The sequence below is a fragment of the Helobdella robusta genome, assembly GCF_000326865.2.
Source record: "Helobdella robusta unplaced genomic scaffold HELROscaffold_21, whole genome shotgun sequence".
Taxonomy (NCBI): domain Eukaryota; kingdom Metazoa; phylum Annelida; class Clitellata; order Rhynchobdellida; family Glossiphoniidae; genus Helobdella; species Helobdella robusta.
In genome coordinates, this window is record NW_008704124.1 from 1,999,468 (window position 1) to 2,024,421 (window position 24,954).

Sequence of the window (24,954 nt, forward strand, 5' to 3'; positions counted from 1 at the left end):
AGTATTATTATTAGTCCTGAAAATGATTGCGCTTCTTTTTATGGTTTATCCTGAATTACGTATCAAGAAAGTTTTTAGCTGATTTTCGACGATAGAAATATCGTTAAAACTTGTGCTAGTATATTTTTGTTGATTAAAATTTCGGTCGGAAATATATAATTTAATTTAAGTAAACTTGACCTGCGTCTAGGGATGCTGGTGTTAAGACGGACCGGGGCAAAATGGCTTGTTCAAAAGCTAATTAAAATTTTGAATTAAAAGAGGAAAACACATCAACTCAACATTGACTGACACGATGCATCTGCTTGCGTACAATGAAACTTGTACCTTAGCTAAACTAACAAACTACAGAACACGAATCATTTTAAAAAAGAAGTCTGGCTAATAATGAGAAAGTACAAACCGTTCAACTTGGGTTAGATAGCAATTACTTTATATTATGTTGAATATGAACTGTGTAGAATATTCTTGAACTAAACATACTTGAGTCGCTGGTCGTAAACTGAATTTCTCGGGCAACAGCTTTGAAATGAGCGTGAGGATTGGACTCAGGAGGTTTGGATCGACATCAGACGGTCGTGTATATCCTAAATAAATTTACAAAAATTGGTTCAAAATAAATCTGGAATAGTAATAAATAAATAATACATATACAGATATATATTTAATACTTTTATCCACCAAATATCACCAATCTTATTCACTACTTTCGCCAAAATCATTTAGTGTCACTCACTCTGGTTAGCGCTTTTGGGATCAATAGAAAAGCGCTTTATAAAAACTTCAGTCTCCAGTGATAATAATGTTGATGATGATAATAATAATAATAGTAATACTAATATTAATGTTATGGGGTTCAAATAAGTATAACTGTATTGATTTCTCCAAGCTTATTTGTTGTAGAAAAATCTTTTTTATTAACAAAAAACATAAACCACATAGTTGAATTATAATTGAAGTGGTTGAAAGACACGCGTTAGACCTGTTATGAAGCTGACCACAAGACCAGAGAGGCAGGCCGTCGTAACAGCCAAAGCACTGTACCACATGTAAGACAGCTGGTAGATTGAACTCCCGGAATAATTACTGCCACGTGACATTATAATTTATTCTATTAAATTTGCATCCTAATTGCGCTTGCGTCCAGGGTGTCGGATTATTAATGGTTCGGCGATTCAGACGACTTGATCAAGAACTATGCATTGATCAACTTTTACGTGATGAAAACAAACCCTCAACCTGCTACTTATACAGAAAAGGTAGCTTGCTATTGACAATTTTATGAAATCTGTATTATTTTACGTAATCCCTGCTCTGCTTTGATTAAAATAGCTGGTGAAAAATGAAGTTCATATCAGTAAAATCGTGAAACAATGGAAATTTAAAATAATTGATAATAATACGCCACATTTATTATAACATACGAATCACAATGCTACTCCAACAACATATAATTAATCAGCTAATTTATTCCTGTCTGCTTGGGTAACTAACTTTTTGGAAGTAATTATTTTTAAATATTCAAACGCAGTTTTCAAACGTTAAGGGCATATTATAAAAGTATGATAAAATGCCTTGCATTATTAAAGAACTGATTAAAAACTGCACGCGGCTTTCAAACCACGAATAATTTTTACAAACGCTGTTACGTTATTACATAACATAAAAATATTTGTTAAATATTCAGGACAGTGATACATAAAAATTGTCTTTTAAAAAGTTTTAAAATCGGCCACGGCTCTCTCGTATAACGTCGAAGTCAGCCATCACTTTTTATAGATGAAAATTCATTATCATTAATTTAAGGGACAGTTGGAATTATACACTTTGTCAATTTATCTTTTACAAAACTTGATGTAAAAAAATTTGACTCCGACCCGACAGTTCTTAAAGTGTCGAATCCCTTAAACTTCGGCAAACCTCTAATTCGACACCCTGATAATTAAAAGCATTATTTTTGGCTATTGAACAAGTCTCACCTGGCTGTCTCTGCAACTTCTGAAATGTTTTCATACGATTCACTAAAAAAATCACTCGTGGACGAAACGTTAAAATTATGATGGAGGAAGCATAAACTATCGTTAATGTTTCTAACAGATAATAAGGTTTGATTCAGGTCATAACATTTGTCCACTTTCATTGGAGGTGGTATATAACCCAAGATTTTTGGTTTATATATTTGAGCACCGATTCCAATCCACAACGTCGAAACTAAACTAAAGGTGAGGCCAAACAAGGCCCCCTAATATGTATGAATAAATAAGTAAATAAACAGTGTACATGTTAAATGTTTATGACAAATGTTAAAATAACCGAAGACCTTAAAATTGCCCCATGGAAAAAACAATCCAAACATAAAAACACCTAGAATAGGTCCTCCAACTAAACCGTACACGCTGTAGGCAGCCTAAAACGTTAAAAATAATAAAAGATTTGATAATTTACCAAGACATGATATTCAAACATTACAACTTTTTATGAGAATAACGAACCTGCAGCAGTCCGTCTAAATTAGAAGCGACAACGGCTAAGAGGATCATTAAAACACCAAACAACATGGCTGAAAGTTAATTCATATTTAAAACAAAGTAAGACGTGTTTGATTATTATTTTAAGTTTCTTAAATGTTAATATTTTCTAACATATTAGTTTGGAGAGCGTTGTAGCCCTGCCGTCTGACATGCCGACACAGCAGTACGCAAATATCAAATCATGTAAAACGACGGTCGACAGAGAGTTCAACCCGCTTGATATGGTGCTGCAGAACAATTTCGAAGTCTTTAAATTTTGTTGAAATTACGATGGAGCAAACAATTTTTGCATTTCGAAACAGTGCATTGACGTACGGAAATACGTTTTAAATGGTGATATTTACATTGGTTGCGCAAAGAAATTGATCATTATTAGTAAAAATTATATTTTCTGTATCTTTATGGTGATAAATTATTAAGAAATGTATTTTTTTAAATTTTCAATTATTTAAAGTTATACATAGCTTAAAGTAATGTTGATGGTAAAGTTTTAAAACCTACCTAAGAGCCCCGCTAAAAATGCACGCCGTGAAAAAGCCAGGAAAGCCAGGGTAGTTCATTTTATCCATGACATAAAGTGGTAAAAGCTTAAGACAGAATAGTTTTTTTGTAAAATTTTTATAATTTCGAAAATGTGTAACAGAACAAATACCTGGTCTCTCTCGGAAATTCTGTTGATTTGCAAGGGGTTACAATTTTTGTATTCCGAAAAGACCACCAGTCCACAAAAGAAGCATGCAAACATCAATCCTACCAACCCTGGCAAGTTTATCCACAGAGCACTGAAAATTAATGAAAATATATTTTAAAACATTGATTTTATTAAACAGAACATTAATTTATCTGCCGTGCAACAACAATACAAACCACCACAAAACATTCAATGACACAATGAGTGTTGATATTATATCAACAATTAGATATCAAACTCACACTTGACTAGCTAATAACTCTAGTTGCCACGACTGTGCGGATCTAAGGCAGCCGTTTTGAGTAGTATTTTTTATCAAAAATGTACGTGATAAGCTGAAGAAAAGGCACCACCAAAAATTTTGGTAGTTTATTGGTCCCCCATCAAAAATTAAACATTTTCAAAATTTTGGCTCACCTCCGTCAAAGTTGTCTAGATCCGCCACTGAACACTAGTAGGTGTATGATTAAAGAAAGCCACATAATTTTAGTTAGATAGAGAGATGATTTGTTTTATGAAAACGGGTGTCTGAAAATAAGAACGGAATCATAATGCACAGAAAGCAGATGCACATGTAATAAAATTTTTCAAATTCTCAACAATTTTCGAAGTAAGTCGGAGTCGGATGAAAAAAACCTGACTCTGACTTTGGCCCCTTAAAAATTCAGAATCCGGCAAAAACCTCCTACGTGCTGAAAGTTGCTTCCATATGTTGTATAGTGTGAGTGATTGATTGTAATCTTTATATTATGGTTACATCGCATTTCTGAATTGAGGTCACATTTTATAATAGAAAATAAAGGTAGACCCCAGAAAAGAATTAATATTGATTGATCTAAAAGAAAGAAAAACATACATCTGCCCTATTTTGCAGTTTGGCGTGCAAAGTGCTCTTTGGACTTGAGACTGATTCACCCCATAAATGGTCAGCCACGTGAAAGTGCCTCCAATTACAAGCGACCAGAACGAATGTCTAATGAACGGATCGGCACTGAACCTGAGTTTTAAGTTTAATTATCTCATTAGTGTTAAGCGTCAAAGCGTCGTTAACAAAAATGGTTTACTCTGAGAAACTGACTCTACCATTTTCTTCCAACGCTGCCCACATTTTGATAACGCCGTCGAAATCGATGCATCCTTTAATTATGATGCCAATCAAGCCTAGGAACATGAGGCATATCTGGACGACATCGGTCCACATGACGGCTTTCATGCCTCCCTGTTATATATTGTTTCAACAACAGCAAACAATGTTTTAAGTTTATATACTCCAAATATTGTAATCTTACGATGGCAGTGTAGAAAGTGCAAACCGCGCCGACTGAAACAACTGCTAGCCATTTATTTAGACCAGTTACTGAAATTTATAAAAATATGAAATAATTTCAAATTCGTTCGTTATTTCTGAAAAATCAAATGATTTATTGATGTTCACCTTAAAACATTTTAATCAAACTACGTATTTCTACATTATTTATTTATTTGTTAGTATTTTTCATCAAACCTTACAAAATTATTATTAAAAAATACAAAGAAAAGTAGAGAAATATTTGTTGAATTCTTTAAATGTTTGTTTGCAAGGAACATTTTTATAGCACGAATTTGATCTTGGGCCAATATTTAAATAAGTTGGTATCATGTGAACCGTTGAACTTAAAAGCACTATGAACCGCAATACAGCAATTCGTCGTGTTTCTTCTTCTGATTTATGACACTTTAGTCTTTGCTTTGTTGCTCTTATATGTAAAAATAGCAATCCTCAACTATAAATATTTTAATTCTTTCAATAAATGATATTTTCTAGGCTATTACTTTTAAGCTAAACGTCGTAAATAAAATGGTTTACTCTGAAAAACTGACTACCATTTTCTTCCAACGCTCCCGACATTTCGACAATGCCGTCAAAATTGATGCATACTTTAGAGTATATTTTATTTATTATTTTTACCCATGAACAAATATTGAACAGAGTATAGATAGATTTTTCATTAAAACAAAATAGTAGCTGAAATAAATTGCTTCCTTTTAAACTGAAGGAGTAAAAAAGTATCATTTCACAGCTCTGCTACTAACAAGCATGTAATTAAACCAAATAACTCACCGACACTCAGCGTGAGGCATGGGGCATACAGGACAATGGCTAAATATAATTCCTGTTGAAGTTTCATTTTTAAATTTTTAATATTTCTTTAAAAATTGTTAACATCTAACAGACTATGAAGATTAAAGAATGATTAACTACAAGAATTAATAAAGATTTTAATGTTTAAAATTAAAGTTAATTTTATCGATATAGATATCTATTATGTAAACGTTAAAAATAAAGAAAAATTTTTTTAAAATCTTATTGAAATTGTGGATTTTATTTGCTATTGATTAAAATGCTCACAGTTTGAAAGATGTACACGATGCAAGTGTATGTCCGAACACTCTTACTAAATCTTTTTTCTAAATACTGCAACAAAAGGAAATAACAAAAAGTAACATTTTCAGTAGGTTAAAAATAAACTTGTTTGAAAATTGAAACAACCTCGTAGACGCTAGTAAGATTCAACTTATAAAAGACAGGCACAAACACGTGAGCGGCTATTGGTATTACCAAGCAGTATGCAAAGGCAAGCATCATGTACTGCGTTCCAAACACTACGATTTCGGATGGCGTTCCAAGAAGTGTAATGGCTGACATGAAACTGGCCAGTAAAGAAAGTGCAACTGGTAATATTCCCATAGACTTGCCTGCCATGTGAAACTCGCTCGTGGAGGACTGCTTGTTTCCAGTGCATGCATAGTAGAGGCCAATCAACGAGGACAGAGCCAATAGAGCGCCAAAAATAATGTAGTCCAACGCGCCAAATTTATTATCTAGAAATAAAGATTTTCTGCTGCCACCATCCAAACACGTTATATTATTTTCGTTTATCATCTGTTTTATTTTTTTATCAAAGACGCATAGAGTTAAAATTTAGTTTGACAATCAATTGACAACTTTTTTTAACTCAACCAGACAACTCTAACATAAGTGATACTGTCTTATAACCTTACATGCATCAAAATCAATTGGTTCTGCTTCTTCACACCATATACATACACTTGGAATAATTATGCCTCTCTCTTTCTATGCATATATATAATACTAATTTATGTGTATTTCTATTTATTTATTTACATAAATATGTTTGTGTAAATCGTTTATATATCTATATACACGATTTACACAAAAACATTGGATATGCTTGCACAAAAATTAGTTTAGATTCATTTCCAACCAACCCAACGCAATTACTCAAACCAATATTTAGAATCACTTTGTACGGTGAGAGATAAGCTAATAATAAAAAGAAAAATAAACTGATATTAAAAAACTTAGCAATTAAAAACACTTTAAACATACATAATAACTTATTGTTGCTAAGATTAAATGATCATACAATATATTTAAAAAAATGAAAAATGAATCAAGAACAAGAAGGGAATCCCTTCTTTGCATTTCAGCTCGATTACTTTAACGCTGAACTTGATATTCTCACCATCATCCGTTGATACCCTCATAAATATTTCTTTAAAAATTAAGAAAGTGATATAGATTCACTTGATTACATAATGCTTCATACTTCTATTCAATGCTTGATAAATTAGACTTTTCTTAACATTATCAAATTCACTAAAGTCAAAATAAAACTTTAAAAAATAACTTAGCGTAAAAAAATATTTGAGTGTACACAAATATTAACAACGAAAAACGGCAAACAAAACATAAATCACATTTCACATCATGATTTTTTACAGGAAATTTAAAATAATTTTTAAACGCAGAAATGCCACAGGTATTCTGAAGTAGTTTGGCTTCGGAAGAATAAATTTAATGGAAAAATTTGTGCAACTAGAAACTTGTGCTATAAAGACAACATGGAAAATGAAACGGCAACTTTCGACCAATACAACCAAACGCACATCGCAAGTGCACGTAATTCAAGTTGCACACTATTATGTTCCAAAACGTGTCAGCGTTGGAACTATAAAAATGTAAAGTAGATCAGTTGAGTTTTGAAGTCGATATAGCACGCGTTTGAGGTAGGCCACACAATGTTCATTCATGTAATATTATGTGATGCATGAAACATAAAACACCCAATGCAAAATATTCCAACGTAATATTATATCCATTTCACGAACGAAATATAATCCGAAAAATGATCTGACTAGACATGTTTTTATTGTTTATGTGAAACGAGCGCTTCGAAGGCCAATAATGCATTGACCGATGAATTTCTGGTCATTTTATAATCTGTTGCTAAAACTTATTAACCATATTCACTTAAAACTTTGCAGTTCTATAATGCTACCCATTTTATATCATTAACTTATGTAATCATCAAATGTTATCAACCTTCTTAAAATAACTTTTCTTGAAGTTTTTACTTTCATCACATTCAATGATTTTATTTTCACTTAATCAATTTTGGTTTGACTGTTTACGTCTCTGCAAATTACGTGCAACTAGAACCAGCCTGTTCAGTGTAATTTTTATGTAAAAGTTTCCCCAATGAGCCGAGTAATTGTAATTTGGAGGTACAGACAGACAGTAGAGTAGATTTGTGTATCGTCACAAAACCAAAGTGAATGCGATCTTTCGCACTTCTATGTCCATGCTGAATGAGTTTCCTTGACAGTTACTGCCAGCTATATATAGCTACGTACTTCGACACACAAAAATGAGAATAAAAAATATAGGTCGACATTTTTTTATTTTCATAAATTTTTAGTTACTATTAAAAGAAATAATAAAGTAGGATAGAATCATAATAAAGAGCTGGATCGTGAACGAAAATATTTTGAAAATAAAAGACCGAATAATTTATGAATCAACATATAACTAAATTGCAACTACAATTTATATACACACGCAGACATACTTCACAAATTCATTGTTAAACAACTGAACTATTTAAAAAGGAAATTATCTAAAAACAATTAACAAACTTTCACGACGAATGCACATATCTGGCGATACTGATAAAAGTTACATTATAATACAATAAAAAAAACTATTTTTAAAACAATTTTGATTTGGTTAATAATGAAAAAAAAAACATGCAAATCTGCTTGCTAGCTACACTCCACTCAAACAACCACAAACAAGAAGTTGCTTTGTCACTGAACAATTCTTTTTAAATTTAACAGGGCTGTCTACAGAACTATTTTAAACGCGGTATTACATTACATTATATGGAATTTCATTCAAAAGGAATCACAGCGTTACGTCTGTCATAGTTATATATATATATATATATATATATATATATATATATATATATATATATATATATATATATATATATATGTGTGTGTGTGTGTGTGTGTATTGTGTCATGTTTGTGTTATGTATGTGCGTGTGTGGATAAACAAATGCGTGAGTGTAATGATGCACACACAAATACAAATACAATAAGTTAGTAATACATTCATGGCTAATGCATAAAAACGTGTTAATGTCATTAAGTAATTATATGCATTGTCACAATGTTAATATCTTTATTGGCTTATGTGTAACACCTGTATAAATAATATATACATATTTAAATTATAAATATACATACATATATTATATATATATATATTATTATATATATATATACATATATATATATATATATATATATATATATATATATATATATATATATATATATATATATATATATATATATATATGTTGGAAGGAGACCATGCAGTATTGTGTGAATTCTACCAAATTTTTGGCATTAATCAATTGAACGTTTGTCTTTTCAATTTTCCTTACTACAATTTTCTTTTTCTTTTTCCTTGCTAGAATTTTCTACAAAGAAAATTCTAGTAATATCCTATTTTACTAGAATTTACTTACAAGAAAATTCTAGCAAAGAAAATTGAAAAGACAAACTTTAAATTAATTAATGCCAACAATTCGGTAGAATTCATACAATAGTGTATATATATATATATATATATATATATATATATATATATATATATATATATATATATATATATATATATACAACATATATGAATACATGCGAATATATGATTAAATATATATCTTCAATATATATTCATATATGCGATTATATAAAAAATAATGTAAGCATAAATATATAGGATCGCATATATGACCTACCTATATCCACATATACATGTACAGGAATGATAAATTCGTATGAGCCATCCATCCATCCGTCTATTTTTCAATTTATATTATATTAGATAACAAAAACAAGAAATTACAAATTTTGACGAGATTGGATCAAAACTTGTAATGAAAGACGGCTAGTTAGCTATTAACGTCAACAGACAGATTTTCCTAAATGTGAATCAGACTTTTGACGCTGTAAATCTTTGACCTTCTTTACAATCATCTCACAGTCCTTCTGCTGATCAACGCCAAGATTCTTGAACAATTGTATTTTTAAAATTAAAATAGGATAAAAAGCGTTTAAAAATTAAACACAGCAAAATTAAAGAGAGCAATTGAATTCCTTAGAAACCACCTTAAAATCGTTATCGTTCATTTGAACGAGTTGTTTGCCGTCGATGCGCTCCTTCAAGAATTCTGCAGTGTATTCACCAAATCCGTTCGATTGTAACCAAATCAGGACCTGTCTGCAGTCCCAACTTGAAACTTTCGTCATCTGGGACGACGACAAAATAAATAAACAATTAAATTAAACAATGCCGTCCGCATTTTGAAAAATTCAAATTCTACATTAGCTTTCTTAAATCCACTTTAGTTTCAAAGAAGTTGAATTTAAATATCTAACCATATTGAGGAATGGTGATTAACTACTATTTTAAATATTCTGCTTCTTACCAAAAGTAAGTGAATGTCCGGAAAATAAAAATGGTTTCACATGTTTTAAAAATCAAAGAACGGTGGAAAGTATTTGTTCTTTACATTAATTGTCATGGTTAGGATAGTTAGGGCGGTATGATGTGGTTAAAGGCGTCTAGTCCTGCTTCACAGTGCGCGCATTGGCCGAGTTCGAACATGACAAAAAGATCCTCGGTAATCACATGCTTTGTTTGTGATGCGTTGTTTAGCACGTATTCATATACGCTGTTTTTGTGTTGTTGATTCCTCTGAAATTTGGAAGAGTTATTAAACCTTTTTTTTTAACTTTTTTTTTGTTTTCTGCCAGCTAGCCTTTTGATATAGGAGCATAGATACAATCTAACTGAGGTAGTACAGTGACATTCCAGTTACTGCTCCTTTCTCGTTAATTTCATCCCATCTTGAAAATCTAAGGGCTGACTCAGTTGGGAGGCAATCTGTTACTATATTTATGACGTCTTATAAATTTACTTTATTCCCTAAAAGAGAGTTCTGTACCAACAAACTTAAAACTCGGCCACTGAGACACTTCGTATACAACAGAGAATTATGGAGATTTAAATTAATAATAAAATTGAATTATTATATCATTTATTTCTTAACTTATTTTTAGTTCATAAAGACAGAATTGCTAAATTAAAATTATTGAACTAACATCTGAGTTGGAAGGATCAGATTGCACTGTCTTCTTTGAAACCAGCACAATCCCTGAAGTTGATCGGAATTTTTCTGACATCATCGAATCTTTATGTTCAAATACAAGTATGTAGTGATTAATTAATTTAATTGTTTCTCCTGTTTCACAATCCTATTTACAAAACAATACTCGCATGCAGCGCTATAAAAATCGATTGCAATTAACATAATTGTTAACATAAAATACATAAGAAGGTTATCTAAATATCGGAAGTTTATTTTGAATGGTATGTCTGTATGATGTTCGATATTGATAGAGAATTAACCTGTTGGAGATTTGGGGTTGGTTAAATCGTATGAGTGTATATCAGAGTCGTCTGACTTTTCACTTGCACCACTAAAAAATTAATTACATACTTTAAAAACATTGCAAACGAAAAATTAGACAAAACATCAACAATAAATGTTTTATGGCAATTTGAATGAAAAAAAGAGAAAATATCATCAATAAACGTTCGATGACATTGTATAAAAGTCAGTAGAAAAGACATATCCAACTCTCTCTCTCTCTCTCTCTCTCTCTCTCTCTCTCTCTCTCTCTCTCTCTCTCTCTCTCTCTCTAAATCCATTGTTGCCAAATGTTATCTTCTTACCAAATTGACAAAAATAATAATAAATAATAGCCAGCTATTCAAGATGTCTCTAAAAATATTCCTGAGTTAAACTTGTTAGACAGTTAAAAGATTATATGTATATAATATATATATATATATATATATATATATATATATATATGGGCATCTGGGCACAACCACATTATATATATATATATATATATATTTATATATATATGATTTGGTTAACCAACAGACGCAAATTGATTGAGACGTTTCAATACAAACGCATCAGAAATATCACTGCAACTGACAACATATGTAGGTGTACATGTGGGCGAACGAGAAGATCAACCAGCCACAAAGAAGTTTTTTATTTACATTTAATAGTACAAAACACCTGCATTCGCCCATGGACAAAATTCTAACGACAGATAACGCCACCAGTTTTTATAATTAAAAAATTTTTTACACTGAACCGGATGAATGAAGAGACCAGTCATGAATTAAGATCATTTTAATCTATTGTGCCGGGCTACCAAAGTCTCCGATAGAAAATTCAGAACTCAATACTAACAAAGCTAAAAATAAGGTTTTTACGAAACTGCTTGCATTTAACTATAATAAAAAATGTTATAAAAGAATATGATTTCGCTAACTTGTCAGCATCTAAATCCGATATTTGATTATTATTGCTGGACATGCCGAGTAGGTCTTCGTGCTGTAGAGTTAAATATTAAGTATAATACGCACAAAACTAATAAGAAACACGCCAATTAGAAACATGCACCACCTTCTGCTGCAAAGTCTTCATGTTCTCTTGCATTAGTTGACTGAGTAGGCTTTGATTTCTTATTAAATCATCCTTCTCTTTTCTCAACCTTTCCTCACTGAAAATACATTATTTCATTAGAGTATTAAGTTAATAGAATGTAACAAAAATTTTATAGAATGGGATTATTAGGAACCACTTAATCACGTGACACCTTCCTCTCATCAACGCCCAATAAAACTCTCCATTAACACAAAACTTCTTCACCTCATTTCCATTTTTAAAAATTAAAAAAAAATTATTTTTATAAAAGTTTGTAGAGTTCAGCATCATTGTTCTCAAGGGTGCTTATTCTATTGAAATATCTCACAACTTCTTTTCATTATATTCTCCCCATGGTTTTTTCACATTCTTTCTATCAAAGAGAGCGTCTTAACAACGTTTGAAAGTTCAAAACAATGAATCCAACACTACCCTGTATGCTACTCTCATAAGCGCATTCCATTTTGACTGATATTTTTAATGCTTGAATTCCAGATTCACAGTTTGAATAGATTTTTATTCTACCGTCTTTAAGTTCACTCAGCGCTTGCCCGTCTTTAAACCAGGTCACCTGGTGTTTCGAGCTAGGAGAGAGTTTGCCTTTTAAAACTAGCACAACACCCACTCAACTTTGGTTAATCTTCATCTACATATTCAACAACCAATTACGCAACCGAAAATGATGCAGTCTAAATCTTAAAAGCTCGACTGTTTTTTTAACATTTATTTTATCACCTCGACTCACACAATCCACCTACAAAATAAAATCAATGATATATTTGTATTTGTTTATGTTTTCCATCGCAATTAATTCACATAATCCACCTACAAAATAAAATCAGTGATATATTTTTATTTGTTTATGTTTTCCATCGTAATTACTAAAAATAAGACGTACCCATATTTAAGCATCTTTATTTCTTCTTTGGCTTGGAAGCATTCTTTTTCCAGCTGTTCAATCCTCAGTCGCAGGGACCTCTGCATTTCGATGAACTCTTTTTCCTTCTCCAACAGCTTCTCCTGTCAAACAGCAAAATAAAAAATGATTGCGTGTACGAGATTGATAGAAAGAGCGTATTAAAGTTTATTTCCTGAGAACCTGCACTTCAATCTTCTCCAGGCTCGTCTTTTCAAGTGTCTTTTCAAGTTCCGAGTACATGGCGGTCAGGTCTTCACGATATGTTGGAGCGGCCGAAGGAAGGAGTTGCGATGATGATGACGACGACGTGGAGGATAACAACTGGTTGGAAAAAAAAGTTAGCATGAAGCATTGCGACAGAATTTGCAAATGTCTACCCCATGGAACAAAACGTTAAGAGTTGACAGAGTATGAGAAGAAAACGAAAACGATGGTGCGACATTAATGAATAGCAGATGGTCAATTCATTTGAATTATTTTGAACGTACATTCTAGTTATGAAATTGTCAAACACGGAGAAGAGTATGTTCAAACAATAAAATTATATTAATCAACGTTATAGTTAATGTGCAGCATGAAAAGTAAACTGCAGACGAACTTTAGCGTTAAGTTTCGTTAACTCATCCTGTAATTTGGCAATCTGAAGTTGCGCCTGTAAAGAAAATTAATGCTCTGAAATATTTCAAACAATATAGAGAGATTATGTGAATCAAAACACGAAAAAGTGGTTGAATATTTTTTATAAAAAAAAAAATCTACAGAGCAGAACAAAGTGATGTAGAAAGATCAGACCTCAAGAAGTTGCATGTAGACAGCGTTAGTGTCGAGGTGTGTATTGCCATCCACGTGATCCGCCGTGTTCATGCCTTCCCCAGGCAGGCGGGGAGGCAGACCCTGCATCTGCTTTGTTCACAAATTGAATTTTTAAGTGGTTATTTATTTATAAGTGGCACCAACAAACTAAAAAACTGTGTTTAGTGTAAACGAAAAAAAAATCTAACATAGCTGTTGTCATCGGGATATGATGGATATGCAAGGTCACTGTCAGATTCAGCCTCATCAAAGTGTTGCTGACCATCGTACGCCTGCTGCTGATGTTGTTGGTGGTTGGACTGCAAGAGCTGCTCCTGTTGCATCAACAGTTCCTGTCGCTGCATTTCTGCTCTTTTCTTGTCCTGCTCCAGAGACTGTTGGATGAGGCGGGCCACCTCACTGTTGGCTGGGTCCTTTTCTCGGCCGATCACAAACCTGCACCAACACGCAGGACATAAAACAGTGCCACTCACACAAACGAACCAATCAGATTATCAATCAAGCTTTTTTTATTTTGCTATTCATCAAAATTTATTTTATGTTTTTTTTCCCATTATAAAGTAGTCACTGACTTGACAAGACCCGATGTATTTCTTAATATGGTGGCAGCATAAGATTGAGTTACACCAACGAGACTATTTCCATCGACCTCTATGATCTGATCATTGACCTGGATCCTGAATCATATCATTGAAAATGTAAAATAATGTAATGAATGAACCTCTAAAAAACAAACAACAATGTTACTATGATGTACAATCACAGATAAAGTTAACTTCCACATAACAATGCCAACAAATAAAACCCGAACCTGCCATCTCGTTCAGCAGCACCTCCACTGGTTAACGTCTTGATGAAGATTCCAAGTTTTTCCAAACCTGCATCAGCGCCAACACCCATTCCTATAATGCTCAGTCCTAACCCTTCACTTCCTGTAAATTACAATTTTCAACTACCACGTTCAGCTTATCTCTCAACAAAATCACGAACAAGAAATCACAGAATTACTTATCATACACTTCAATAAAACCAAAATATAAATCATTATTTAAATTTTAAAAAATCATCAATACAAGAAACGAGCCTTTATTGAGGTCAACATTAAACAAGGTCATCTTTTCGACCCTCTTCTCGAGTTCGTACTCGGCAGATGCAGCCATGGGGTCAACATCCTCATTTCGTCGGTCGTACTCTTCGATGGAATATGTTGAGAAAACCTGTCGGTGTAATTTGAAAGGTCAACGAAAAATAAACAATAAACTCCAGTCAAATGAGGTAAATAAATAGATATTGCCAATCTAGGTAGACGAAAAATAAAAAGCTAAAACGAATTATGCATTTTTAATTAGAGCTTTCTTAATAAATCGTATTGCTTTGTTTAAGCCAGTAGTTAAAATTAAAAAAAATTTTACATTCACTAGTTTGAGTACATCAAACGTCACGTCATCGTTGCTGGTCTGGTTTGAGTAGGACCATTGTCTTCCTCGTTATTAAAAATTACATGAATTACTCCCATGCAATCGACATCTCCATCGTATGTATGTACTGTACATCCTAGGCTAAATGTTCAACAATTCTGTAACTCTCAGCTGTTTTTTTTATATGAACAGTACATCTCTGCTCTTTATCCAACTGTATTTCTTTCTCAAATCACTACGTCATTTTAATTGTTGAAAAGAGTAAGTAAAATATCAACAATTATACCTCTGAGCAAACACAGACGCCTTACATTCTTCTCATTCTTCATCCAACCACCTTCACTCCATTGGATGGTAAAAATACTCCAGCTACTTCTTTCCATCACACTACCGACAACCACAGCTTGCCTGATTCAGCTGGCCACCACCACTCAACCATCACTATCTTACTACACTCAGCTGTTGCACTTCACCTCGTGAGATCTTTTATACATTCAAACATCTCACTCTCCCTGACATCATAGGTCAGCCGACAACAGTAGCTTACTCAGTAGATCTCAAACTATCTAAGTAACCGACTGTGCAAAAACAAACTTCCTAAACACTTCGTCGATATCCAGGACCACAAACACTGGTGTACCCAACTGAAACTTAATCCCGCATAGATATGCAAGTACAAGGCTTTGTGACGCAATTTTTTGAAGTTAAGTTAGGAACAATTTGTGAACACTTTGTATTAGACAACTGCATAACAACAAAAATTTGTTTCCTTAATTCGGTAACATTTCTGTACAATGCATTTTAAACTTTATTCCCCGTTGCAAAATTTTCTAACCACCTCTAACCCATTTTACCTTTACCACAATTTTTATCATTCAACATGTGAAGAATCCTCAAAAACTCTGCTTTCGTCATCTGTTCTATCGCAGTCACTCAGATGATGGCGAAGATTATATTTGTTGGAAAAAGAGAATAATGCTCCGTCGTTCTCACTTTCTTGCAGGAATACACATGTTCCATTTTCATTAATACTAATTAATATTTAGGAGGAACTAGAGAGTAGTGATAACATTTGAAAATGAATGAATAAGAGAGAGAGAGAGAGAGAGAGAGAGAGAGAGAGTGAGAGAGAGAGAGAGAGAGAGAAAGAGAGAGAAAAAGAGAGAGAAAGAACAAGCATGTCAGGAAGAAACGTGTAAGATTAACAGCATTGCATATAAAATATAATATAAAAATATAATATGGCACAATCAAAATAATGTTATTTGAAATATATTTTACAGGAATGTTTAAAGGTTAAAAAGTTAAAGGTCAATTACACTTTTCCAAAGTTCAGAGGATTCAACAAAGCGCACAAACATCGTAAATGAATACGTGCTAAACGACGCATCACAAACGAAGCATGTGATAGGCGGGAATCTGTTTGTCATATTCGAACCCAGTTACTGCGAAACAGCACTAGGCGACCTTAACCATTTGACCATCACGCCGCACGTTTATTGCAAAAAGTTACAAAATAATATAAAAACTAAATAAAAGATAAAGAGATTTTAAATCATGTGACAAACCTTGATTTTATCACTAGAGAATTTAACTTTAGTTGGTGTTTTGGCATTGGGGTACAATTCTTCATCTAAATCTTTATCCGGAAGTCCGTCGATCTCATAATAGAAGTCTCCATTCTCCAATGCATGAAATGTATTCTCTGTTACACGAATAACTGACGTTGTCATATACCATTCAACATTATATAACAATTTCGTTATAATAATGAATTCACAATCAGTATAATTTCAACTATATAAAATATATTAAAACAAATTTCAGTATAAAGAAGAAATGTAGAATTTTTAATTTACTGACCATTTTCATCCTCGTTAACTTCGTCCTCCTCTTCCTCCTCCTGGCTATCTGCTATTTGTGATGCGAGAAATTCGTTTGGAGTATTATTCTCTTTTGCCAGCAAAAAATCCTTGCCATCATCTGAGTGAAGATCAGCCTGGTGGCGGGGGCTGGTTCCTGGAGAGCCATGATGAACCTTGCTGTAATGCGAACTGCAGAAATTAAAAGAACAATCTGACGTAAAATAAGCCACACTAAAATAAATAAATAATTATTTATAAATCAAACAATTCATGTTATCATTAAGTTATTTTTAAAACCATCAAATGGGCGTAGTCATATAAGCGTTTCAATTGTATGGTGATACGTTCGTTTCTGAGATAACACCAAGACAATGCTAACCAAATAAAATCGTATGAGAGAACAACTAATGTTGTGAACACTTTAAAAAGTGATTTCTTTTGAGAATTCAATAAATATCTAAAACTATGTATACAGAGAAATGCATTAATTTGATTTGGAAACAAACGGAGCAGGAAAAAAAGAGTCAACTTACTGTTTTGAGTTATTAAGTTCGAGTTCATCTGATGCAAAAATATGTTGGTCTCCAGAAGAATGATGATTCGTCTTTGTCTCACCTGAACTCGATGCCTTTGATGATGGCTGAGTGAACACTTTGTCAACCATCTGTGAAGCATCATCCGGACTCATTTCCATACTTTGAGAATGATTGCTTGTCACAGTGCTTGCACCCATATTTGAGTCACTTGTAATTGCAATGTTTTTATTTATTTCTTTGGGTAAGGTAGTCTGAACTTCATTTGGAGAACTATTTATTGCAGTGGACTTTGATGAATTTGTATATGTACTTGTGTTTTTATTGTCAGAAGTATTATATTTTGCAGTTTTGGATGATGACGAGGAGGCTGGCTCGTTTGATGACTCACTACCCCCTCTCCTTTTATTCTTCCATGCAACCAACATTTTGGAAACGTCATCCTCGTCATCAGCGACTGTGTTACTTGCAGCAGCAGCATTTGATTGATGTTTTTCAATTTTAACGTTCATTGACGTTTCCTGAACATCAGGTTCTGCAAAAACTCCGGCATCTCTAACTGATGAACCTTTCACTTGAATGACACCAGAAGTTACGTGTGTTGTATTAATCTTCAATCCCTCCCTTACAGATGAGATGGTGTCATTTGCAAAATTTACAACTTCTACAGGGGAAGACACAGCAATCCTTGAATCTGATGCTTCTGAATGAGAAGAGTTTGAATCTATTGGAGTTTTGCTGTCCTGAGCTGTGGCATCAGAGGTAAGAAGTTTGCAGTCAGATTCGTTGCTACTTCGTTTCCATTTTGAATTAGAAATAGTTGAGGCCATCTTAGAGTGGATCTCAGTTGTAGGTGATGCTACAGATGACACGTTTTCAATTAGCTTCGTTATAATTTGTGGTGCAGGTTGATCAAATGAATGCCTTGACTCAACACTTGGGGAGGTTATATTTTTATTAGTACTGTCCCGTTTGCTATCTAAAGTAGAAGCAGGATGAAGACCCTTTGTTACTTCTTCATAATGCTGCATGATCCATTTAGGTGAAGGCACATTCTCCAGAACACTGCTGTCACTTTGAACATCTATATGCAGCCTATTGTGGTCCCTAGATTGAAGTTCTTTAAGTTTTGTTCGCTGAATAAGTTCTTGTGCAGAAGACTTCTGAGATCGATCTAATGCTGAAGACTTATGTTTTTCCATAGGCTGAACATTCACTAATTTTTTTAATTTATTTTCATCAGAAGCAGGTTTAGTGGCAGTTGTAGTATCATTTATGTTAGCAGAATTCATGGGAGACAGAGCGAGTCTTGAATGCATACCCGGATACCTTGTTGGCGATTTTGACCTATGTAGGTGTTTGTTATTTTCTGACACCATTCGCTCTCTTTGGCTCTGCTCTTCCATTTTTGCAAATAACGCCCTAGTAACTCGAAACCTCTGAGTGTGATTAATGTTGTCTAAGTCTAAATCTTCGGGCATGTTGTTGTTAGTTGTTTTTTCTTCGGTTACATGCTGCTGCTGCAATTTAATTTTTTTTGAATTATCCTCTTTAATATCATTTGAAAGGGGCTTATTTGTCTCTGAGGCTCTTAACCTACTACTTGAAAGTTTGCTAACAGAACTGTGAATGTTATTGGAAGGAGCTGATTGAAACATGCTTTTCAGTGCATGAATATCTGGCATTGATAAATGTTCATTGTCAATGTACGTTACTTTAGTTGTTGGTCTTGACTGGCGGCTTCTACGTGTGCTGTCTTGACTTTCGTTACCCGATACTGATGTTGCATTATCAGGAGATGATGGTTGCATTGTAATCTGAAAAAGAAAATTTAATCATTTTAGATCAGACATCAGTTGTTCTGATGAGGATAACAACTCATCAAATCACAAAAAACAGATAATAAATTTAGCCATCAAACTAATAAATCCAAAATTATATACTTAAAAGTTAAAACTTATTTAACAACGCAATTATTTCAATAAAAAAAACTAACAAAATAGCATAAAAATAATGAACCCAAAAAATAAATTATGAATATGAGAAATATAACCCGGCAGCATTGAATAAAATTTACGTAAATTTACAAAATCCGGATATGAATCAATCAAAAATCTTGTTGAATGACAGACACTATTTATATGACCCTTATAAAAGTTTAATTTTTTTTCAATATTTTATACAACTTTTAGCTACCTATTTTATAATTAAAATAAAAATTAAATGAATTAGTTCCGGTGTCAAATATTTATTTTCACAACTTTCATCATTATTAATAAATAATAACATATAAGTATGAAAGCATGCACGAAAATTCTAATTAAATAGAGATCATTGTTAATTTGAGACAATGCACAGCAGCAACAAAAGTGACAGTGAACAGCTTACAAATGGCAGTATATATATATATATATATGTTCATATGCGCTGGTGCAGTATTTTACAGATCAGTGATTACAATACTAACAAACCTTAAATAGCATATATATGTATTGAATTAAGACTGTCAGAAATGCAATTATTGTATAATAAACATATCATCAATTATTGCATATATATATATATATATATATATATATATATGCAATTATATATATATATATATATATATATATACATGCATATTATTATTAGTATTAACATTCATAAAGCATCAATTAAAAATAATAGAGCTAATTTTTCAAAGGTGCTGATATATATATATATATATATATATATATATATATATATATATATATATATATATATATGCAGCAATTTATGAAATCTACCAAATATCTGTCCCTGGATAGTTTTTTGTTACATTTCTCAATATTTCTAACCATTCTAACCAATTTTTTGTTGTCATTATTTATTTTATAAAAATGAGAATAATAATTGTTCTCATGTATATAGGACCTATTTCGATTTTTCAATCATCTTCAGCACTTGTTAAGGTTTATATTTTATATAAATATTTTATATAACCCAGGCCTTTGTTCCTGTGCTTAGCATTTATTGTTATCATTGACTTTGTTAATTTTACTGTCATCTTTACTAATTGATATGGTTTCTTTGTTCAGGCTAATTGCTTTGGTGTTATGTTTTATTGCTTTGGTGTTATATTTTATTGTACTAATTACTTGGGTGTTGTTTTATTGTACTAATTTTATTGTTATCATTTACTTGCTCTTTGATAGCACTTTGGTCAATGTTACTCTCTTCAGTGTCTTCAATGTATATTCAGTATGATCAGTATATTTTATTATTGTTCTTCTTGTCAGGAATATTGTTGAAATCTTTTGTTGTTTTCTATCTGTCAGGGGTTGTTATATGTTGATGAGAATGGCTTCAGATAATTTCAGATTGGAATAGCTGGAGTTACAGTATATTATTTTGGCATTGTTCAGGATTTTTCTTGTAGTTTCAATATTATATGCGTGTTCTAGGAGTGTTTATATAGAACCTTTTCTTTAGTCAGAGCTGTTGTAGTTACTCAAATATATGAGACATTCTGACGTGCACAGTCATCAAAGTGACATGTAAATTTATATATCAGATGGCAGTGTTTTAAGGCAGAATCATGCTGAGGAGTGCAGTTGATGTTCATAGGAATGCAAAGACATCAGACCTGGTCATGAATTCCATTACACATTATGTATTATATAAAGAATGTTAAAGATTTGATAAAAATGGGTTGGTGTTTTCTAGCCATTAATTGTTGGCTTACTTAATTCTACTAAGACTTATTAATAAATTACAAGCATAGTTCCATTACGCAAAACAAAAGTATTCAACCAAAGTGGTCTAAATGTTTTATAAAGTTACGAAATTAGCAAGTATCGGCAACCTGTAATTTGATTCAATGTTTACCCCAGCTGCTTCATTAGTTACAACACATCATTTCAAAGTCAAAAAATTATTATTATTAATTTGAAGACAAACAACATTGGTCACACTAACGTCATATTTCATATAACTTCGCATATTATTTTAGTGACCATGGTTTCTCCATGTCATCTTTTTGCTGCAGCTTATGATGCTTCATTTTATCGCTCATTGGAAAATTTAACTGCATATATATTTCAGCAGATGACAATCTCACATTCAATTATATTCAATAGAAGACAACTTTAACTAATTTATAATACTTTCGACTATTTTTTACCTAAATGTTAAATCTGTTATGGACTCATACCCTAATTTTAAATTATAAAAATAATAAACATATTGATTTCCTTATTCATCATGTTTTGAATTGAAATGAAAATGATAACTGGCAACATTAATTAATTAATTAGCAAAATTATAGTATTTGTCAAGTTGACAACTGTATTATTCAATATATCTAACAGTTTCTAACTAATTTAAATTTGATTATTATCTAGTGATCACCACTACAGTATTTTTGTATTGCAACAATCAATATTTTGAAATTAAAAATAGCTTGTTGGTAGTTACATTCATTGGTTGACTGTCAACCATCAACCAGTCACCAAGTCATTCATGTTTTTGAAGCATAAAGAAGTCATTGTAAGACAATACTTGAGTTAGAGTAACCAAAAATATAGTAAGAAAAGAAAGTAATATATATATATATACAGATCTTAGGTAGAGACAGACTATGTTAGTATAGTTTTTAATTTATATATTACAAATAAACCTCAGTAAAATGAATTTTATCTAACAATTAAATATCCAATTTTCATGGTAAAAATAAAAAAAATGCAAGACCCAGCAAAAATTGCAACAATTTAAATTTAAAAGTTAGAATTAGTAATTGATTAAATTTTAGATTTTAGTCTTTTTAAATTTATTATAATAAAATTATCAAAATTAATAAAACAAATCTAGGAATATTGTATGTATGGCTTGGAATGAAATGAAATTGTTTTTAATTTTACTTTAAGAAATTTTAACAACAAATCTCGAAGAATACAATCAAAATTATCGCCAGTTTTAAGTGAGATTTAACGTTATGAAATAATCGACAGATCCATTGCGAGACATTACAAATAAAAAAACATCCAACGAAACTTTCAACATCGAATTTTTGTATTCAAGTTTTTACCTTTCAATAAAAACAAAAAAGAACTAATAAAACAACGAAATGTAAACATAATAAAATGTTTCGATGGATGATTTATCATTGTCTATCTACCGGGCCCATACAATTTGAATTTGAAATAATTTTTTACCTCAAATCTCAAACCAACTGAATTTAGAAATTTCAGACAAATTTAGTTTTATTCAAATATCTGTAGCCGAAGCGAGGCGCTAGAAAGGAGAAAAATTCTTATTAATTGTTGGATCCTTATATATATATCGATATTTTAATTCATGGATATAAAATTAGTCCATGTTTTAATTACTCTGTTGGTAGATCGTTTGTTAGTTTTTGACAAAACTGTATGCCATAAATTAAACAGTGATAAAATTGAAATTCGTAACATTTTTAACATATTATAATGCGGCTAAAGATGTCATTAAGATATAGAGATTTCGTTCAATTCAGCCTTAAAGCCTAACAACATTTGTTATTGTAGGCGTAGGGGGCGCTTCATTTTACTTTCTAAATTCAACTTAGTGATTTTCTTTCGAGATGGTACGTCATTGTCAATTTGTTAAGTCAGTAAATTCAATTTATGTTCAATTGGGTCTATAACTTTTTTCACAATGTTATCCATTTCTTATTGAGTTAACAGCGAAAAAATTAAATATCGCGAATTAATTAAAAAATGCCGCAGACTACACAATTATAGCAGCTGCATCTTTAGATGCCAGTTTGAGCTGGTTAACATGATACAAAAATTAGCCATGAAACTCAGTAAGCAAATTCTTGGTTGCGAATCATTAAACTTAAAATAAGAACATTTCTACGTTTAAAACCGGGCCTACTCTAAATCTTTATGCAACGAACTGTTTCAGATAGTTTTTAACATAATCCTTGATTTGATGGTTTTATGTCGGCATGGCTTAGATGATGTGCAGACCAGACTAGTCGTTACAGAATAAATTACATACGAAAATCCTCATCATCGTTACATATACCATATACATATATAAAGAATACATATATATATATATAGATATACATAGATATATTCTATATATATGACCATATAGAAGTGTCCCCTAGTAATTTTAAACTCTTTGACCAAACTAAATTCAAATATTTAATTCAATTGCTAGAAGTTTAAATTTTGCTTGGTAAAATACTTTTTTTGCATTTTGAGGATTTCCATACATTCAAATTCATGTTAAAATAACTTCAAAAGTTATACTTTATAAACATCACTCATCGATGCAATGTTTTGTTTAAACGCACATGAATGACTGCAACTCTAACAACGCCACGGATTTCAATCAGCTGTCAGGAAGTTTAAGCAGAAATCCGAATGAAACCAATCAAATCAAAAATTTAGCAATCGAATTCAACTTTTAATAATAAGGCTCATGATTATAACAAGTTTTGAGAACCGATATAGCAAAACCGGTGTGTGAAAAATTCAAATGAATTTACGCAGTGGTTTTTGGTTGCTACCCTTTTAAATAAGAAGAGCAATAAGCAAAATTTTTGTCATATTTTACTAAAGAATAAAGGTAAAAATGATTCAAGCCAAAAGGAAATTGTATGAGGGAGATATTTTTACAATTTTTGTGGGAGTGTTTGACAATATAGCAGTTCCAGCAAAAACTGGTTCGCAAAATTTAGATTTGGCTAATTTAATGTCAAAAATGCACCATGCTCTGGAAGACCGGTTGAAGCTTATAAAAACACGATAACAACTCTAGTTGAAAGAAGCCTGCGAACAACAACATGCATAATTGTAATTCAACTGTTTATAAACAACTGAAAGGCTTGGGTTTGACCTCGGAGTTTGATGAACGGGTTTTACCAAGATAAAGTAAAGCCTCATACAAGTTTGTCACTCGCCATTTGTCAAAAGCTTTCACAGCTTGAATGGGAAAACATTTACTTCAAATAAAGAAGTTAATGATCACCCGGATCAGGATTTTGCCAGCAAAAACTATTAATTTTTTGAGTCTGGAATCATGTTACTTCCAAAAAGATGGCGAAAGGTGTTAGGCCAGAAAGGCCAATATATAATTTAATAAAATATTTATTCATTAAACGAAAATAATCTTTCATTTTCACCAAAAAAAGGTCCAAACAATCTTAGATTTTTATAGTTTTTATAGAGCTGTTTGATCCTAATGTTTGTCTGTAACTAGAAATATTTTTCTGGAAATATTATTGGCCATTCTTTGT

At 31.9% G+C, this 24,954-nt stretch overlaps 3 protein-coding genes across 3 annotated transcripts; all 3 read right to left on the reverse strand.

Annotated features, from left to right (window-relative positions):
• Nucleotides 1-947: 947 nt before the first annotated feature.
• On the reverse strand, nucleotides 948-6,145 carry HELRODRAFT_77866 (hypothetical protein; the record flags this gene model as incomplete). Its single annotated transcript, XM_009018402.1, has 13 exons — nucleotides 948-1,086; nucleotides 2,043-2,242; nucleotides 2,321-2,407; nucleotides 2,493-2,560; nucleotides 2,643-2,758; nucleotides 3,033-3,118; nucleotides 3,184-3,313; nucleotides 4,079-4,219; nucleotides 4,287-4,441; nucleotides 4,512-4,579; nucleotides 5,324-5,375; nucleotides 5,612-5,677; nucleotides 5,753-6,145. 13 exons carry the CDS (start codon nucleotides 6,143-6,145, stop codon nucleotides 948-950), a joined length of 1,701 nt encoding a protein of 566 aa, XP_009016650.1.
• Nucleotides 6,146-9,545: 3,400 nt separating this feature from the next.
• On the reverse strand, nucleotides 9,546-12,617 carry HELRODRAFT_171712 (hypothetical protein; the record flags this gene model as incomplete). Its single annotated transcript, XM_009018403.1, has 7 exons — nucleotides 9,546-9,650; nucleotides 9,750-9,890; nucleotides 10,746-10,834; nucleotides 11,053-11,123; nucleotides 12,000-12,061; nucleotides 12,134-12,230; nucleotides 12,553-12,617. The coding sequence occupies 7 exons, from the start codon at nucleotides 12,615-12,617 to the stop codon at nucleotides 9,546-9,548; spliced, it is 630 nt and encodes a 209-aa protein (XP_009016651.1).
• Nucleotides 12,618-14,299: 1,682 nt separating this feature from the next.
• On the reverse strand, nucleotides 14,300-14,813 carry HELRODRAFT_137735 (hypothetical protein; the record flags this gene model as incomplete). Its single annotated transcript, XM_009018404.1, has 3 exons — nucleotides 14,300-14,321; nucleotides 14,459-14,563; nucleotides 14,698-14,813. Coding segments are annotated over 3 exons (243 nt in total), but the record flags the coding sequence as incomplete, so codon positions are not given.
• Nucleotides 14,814-24,954: the final 10,141 nt, after the last annotated feature.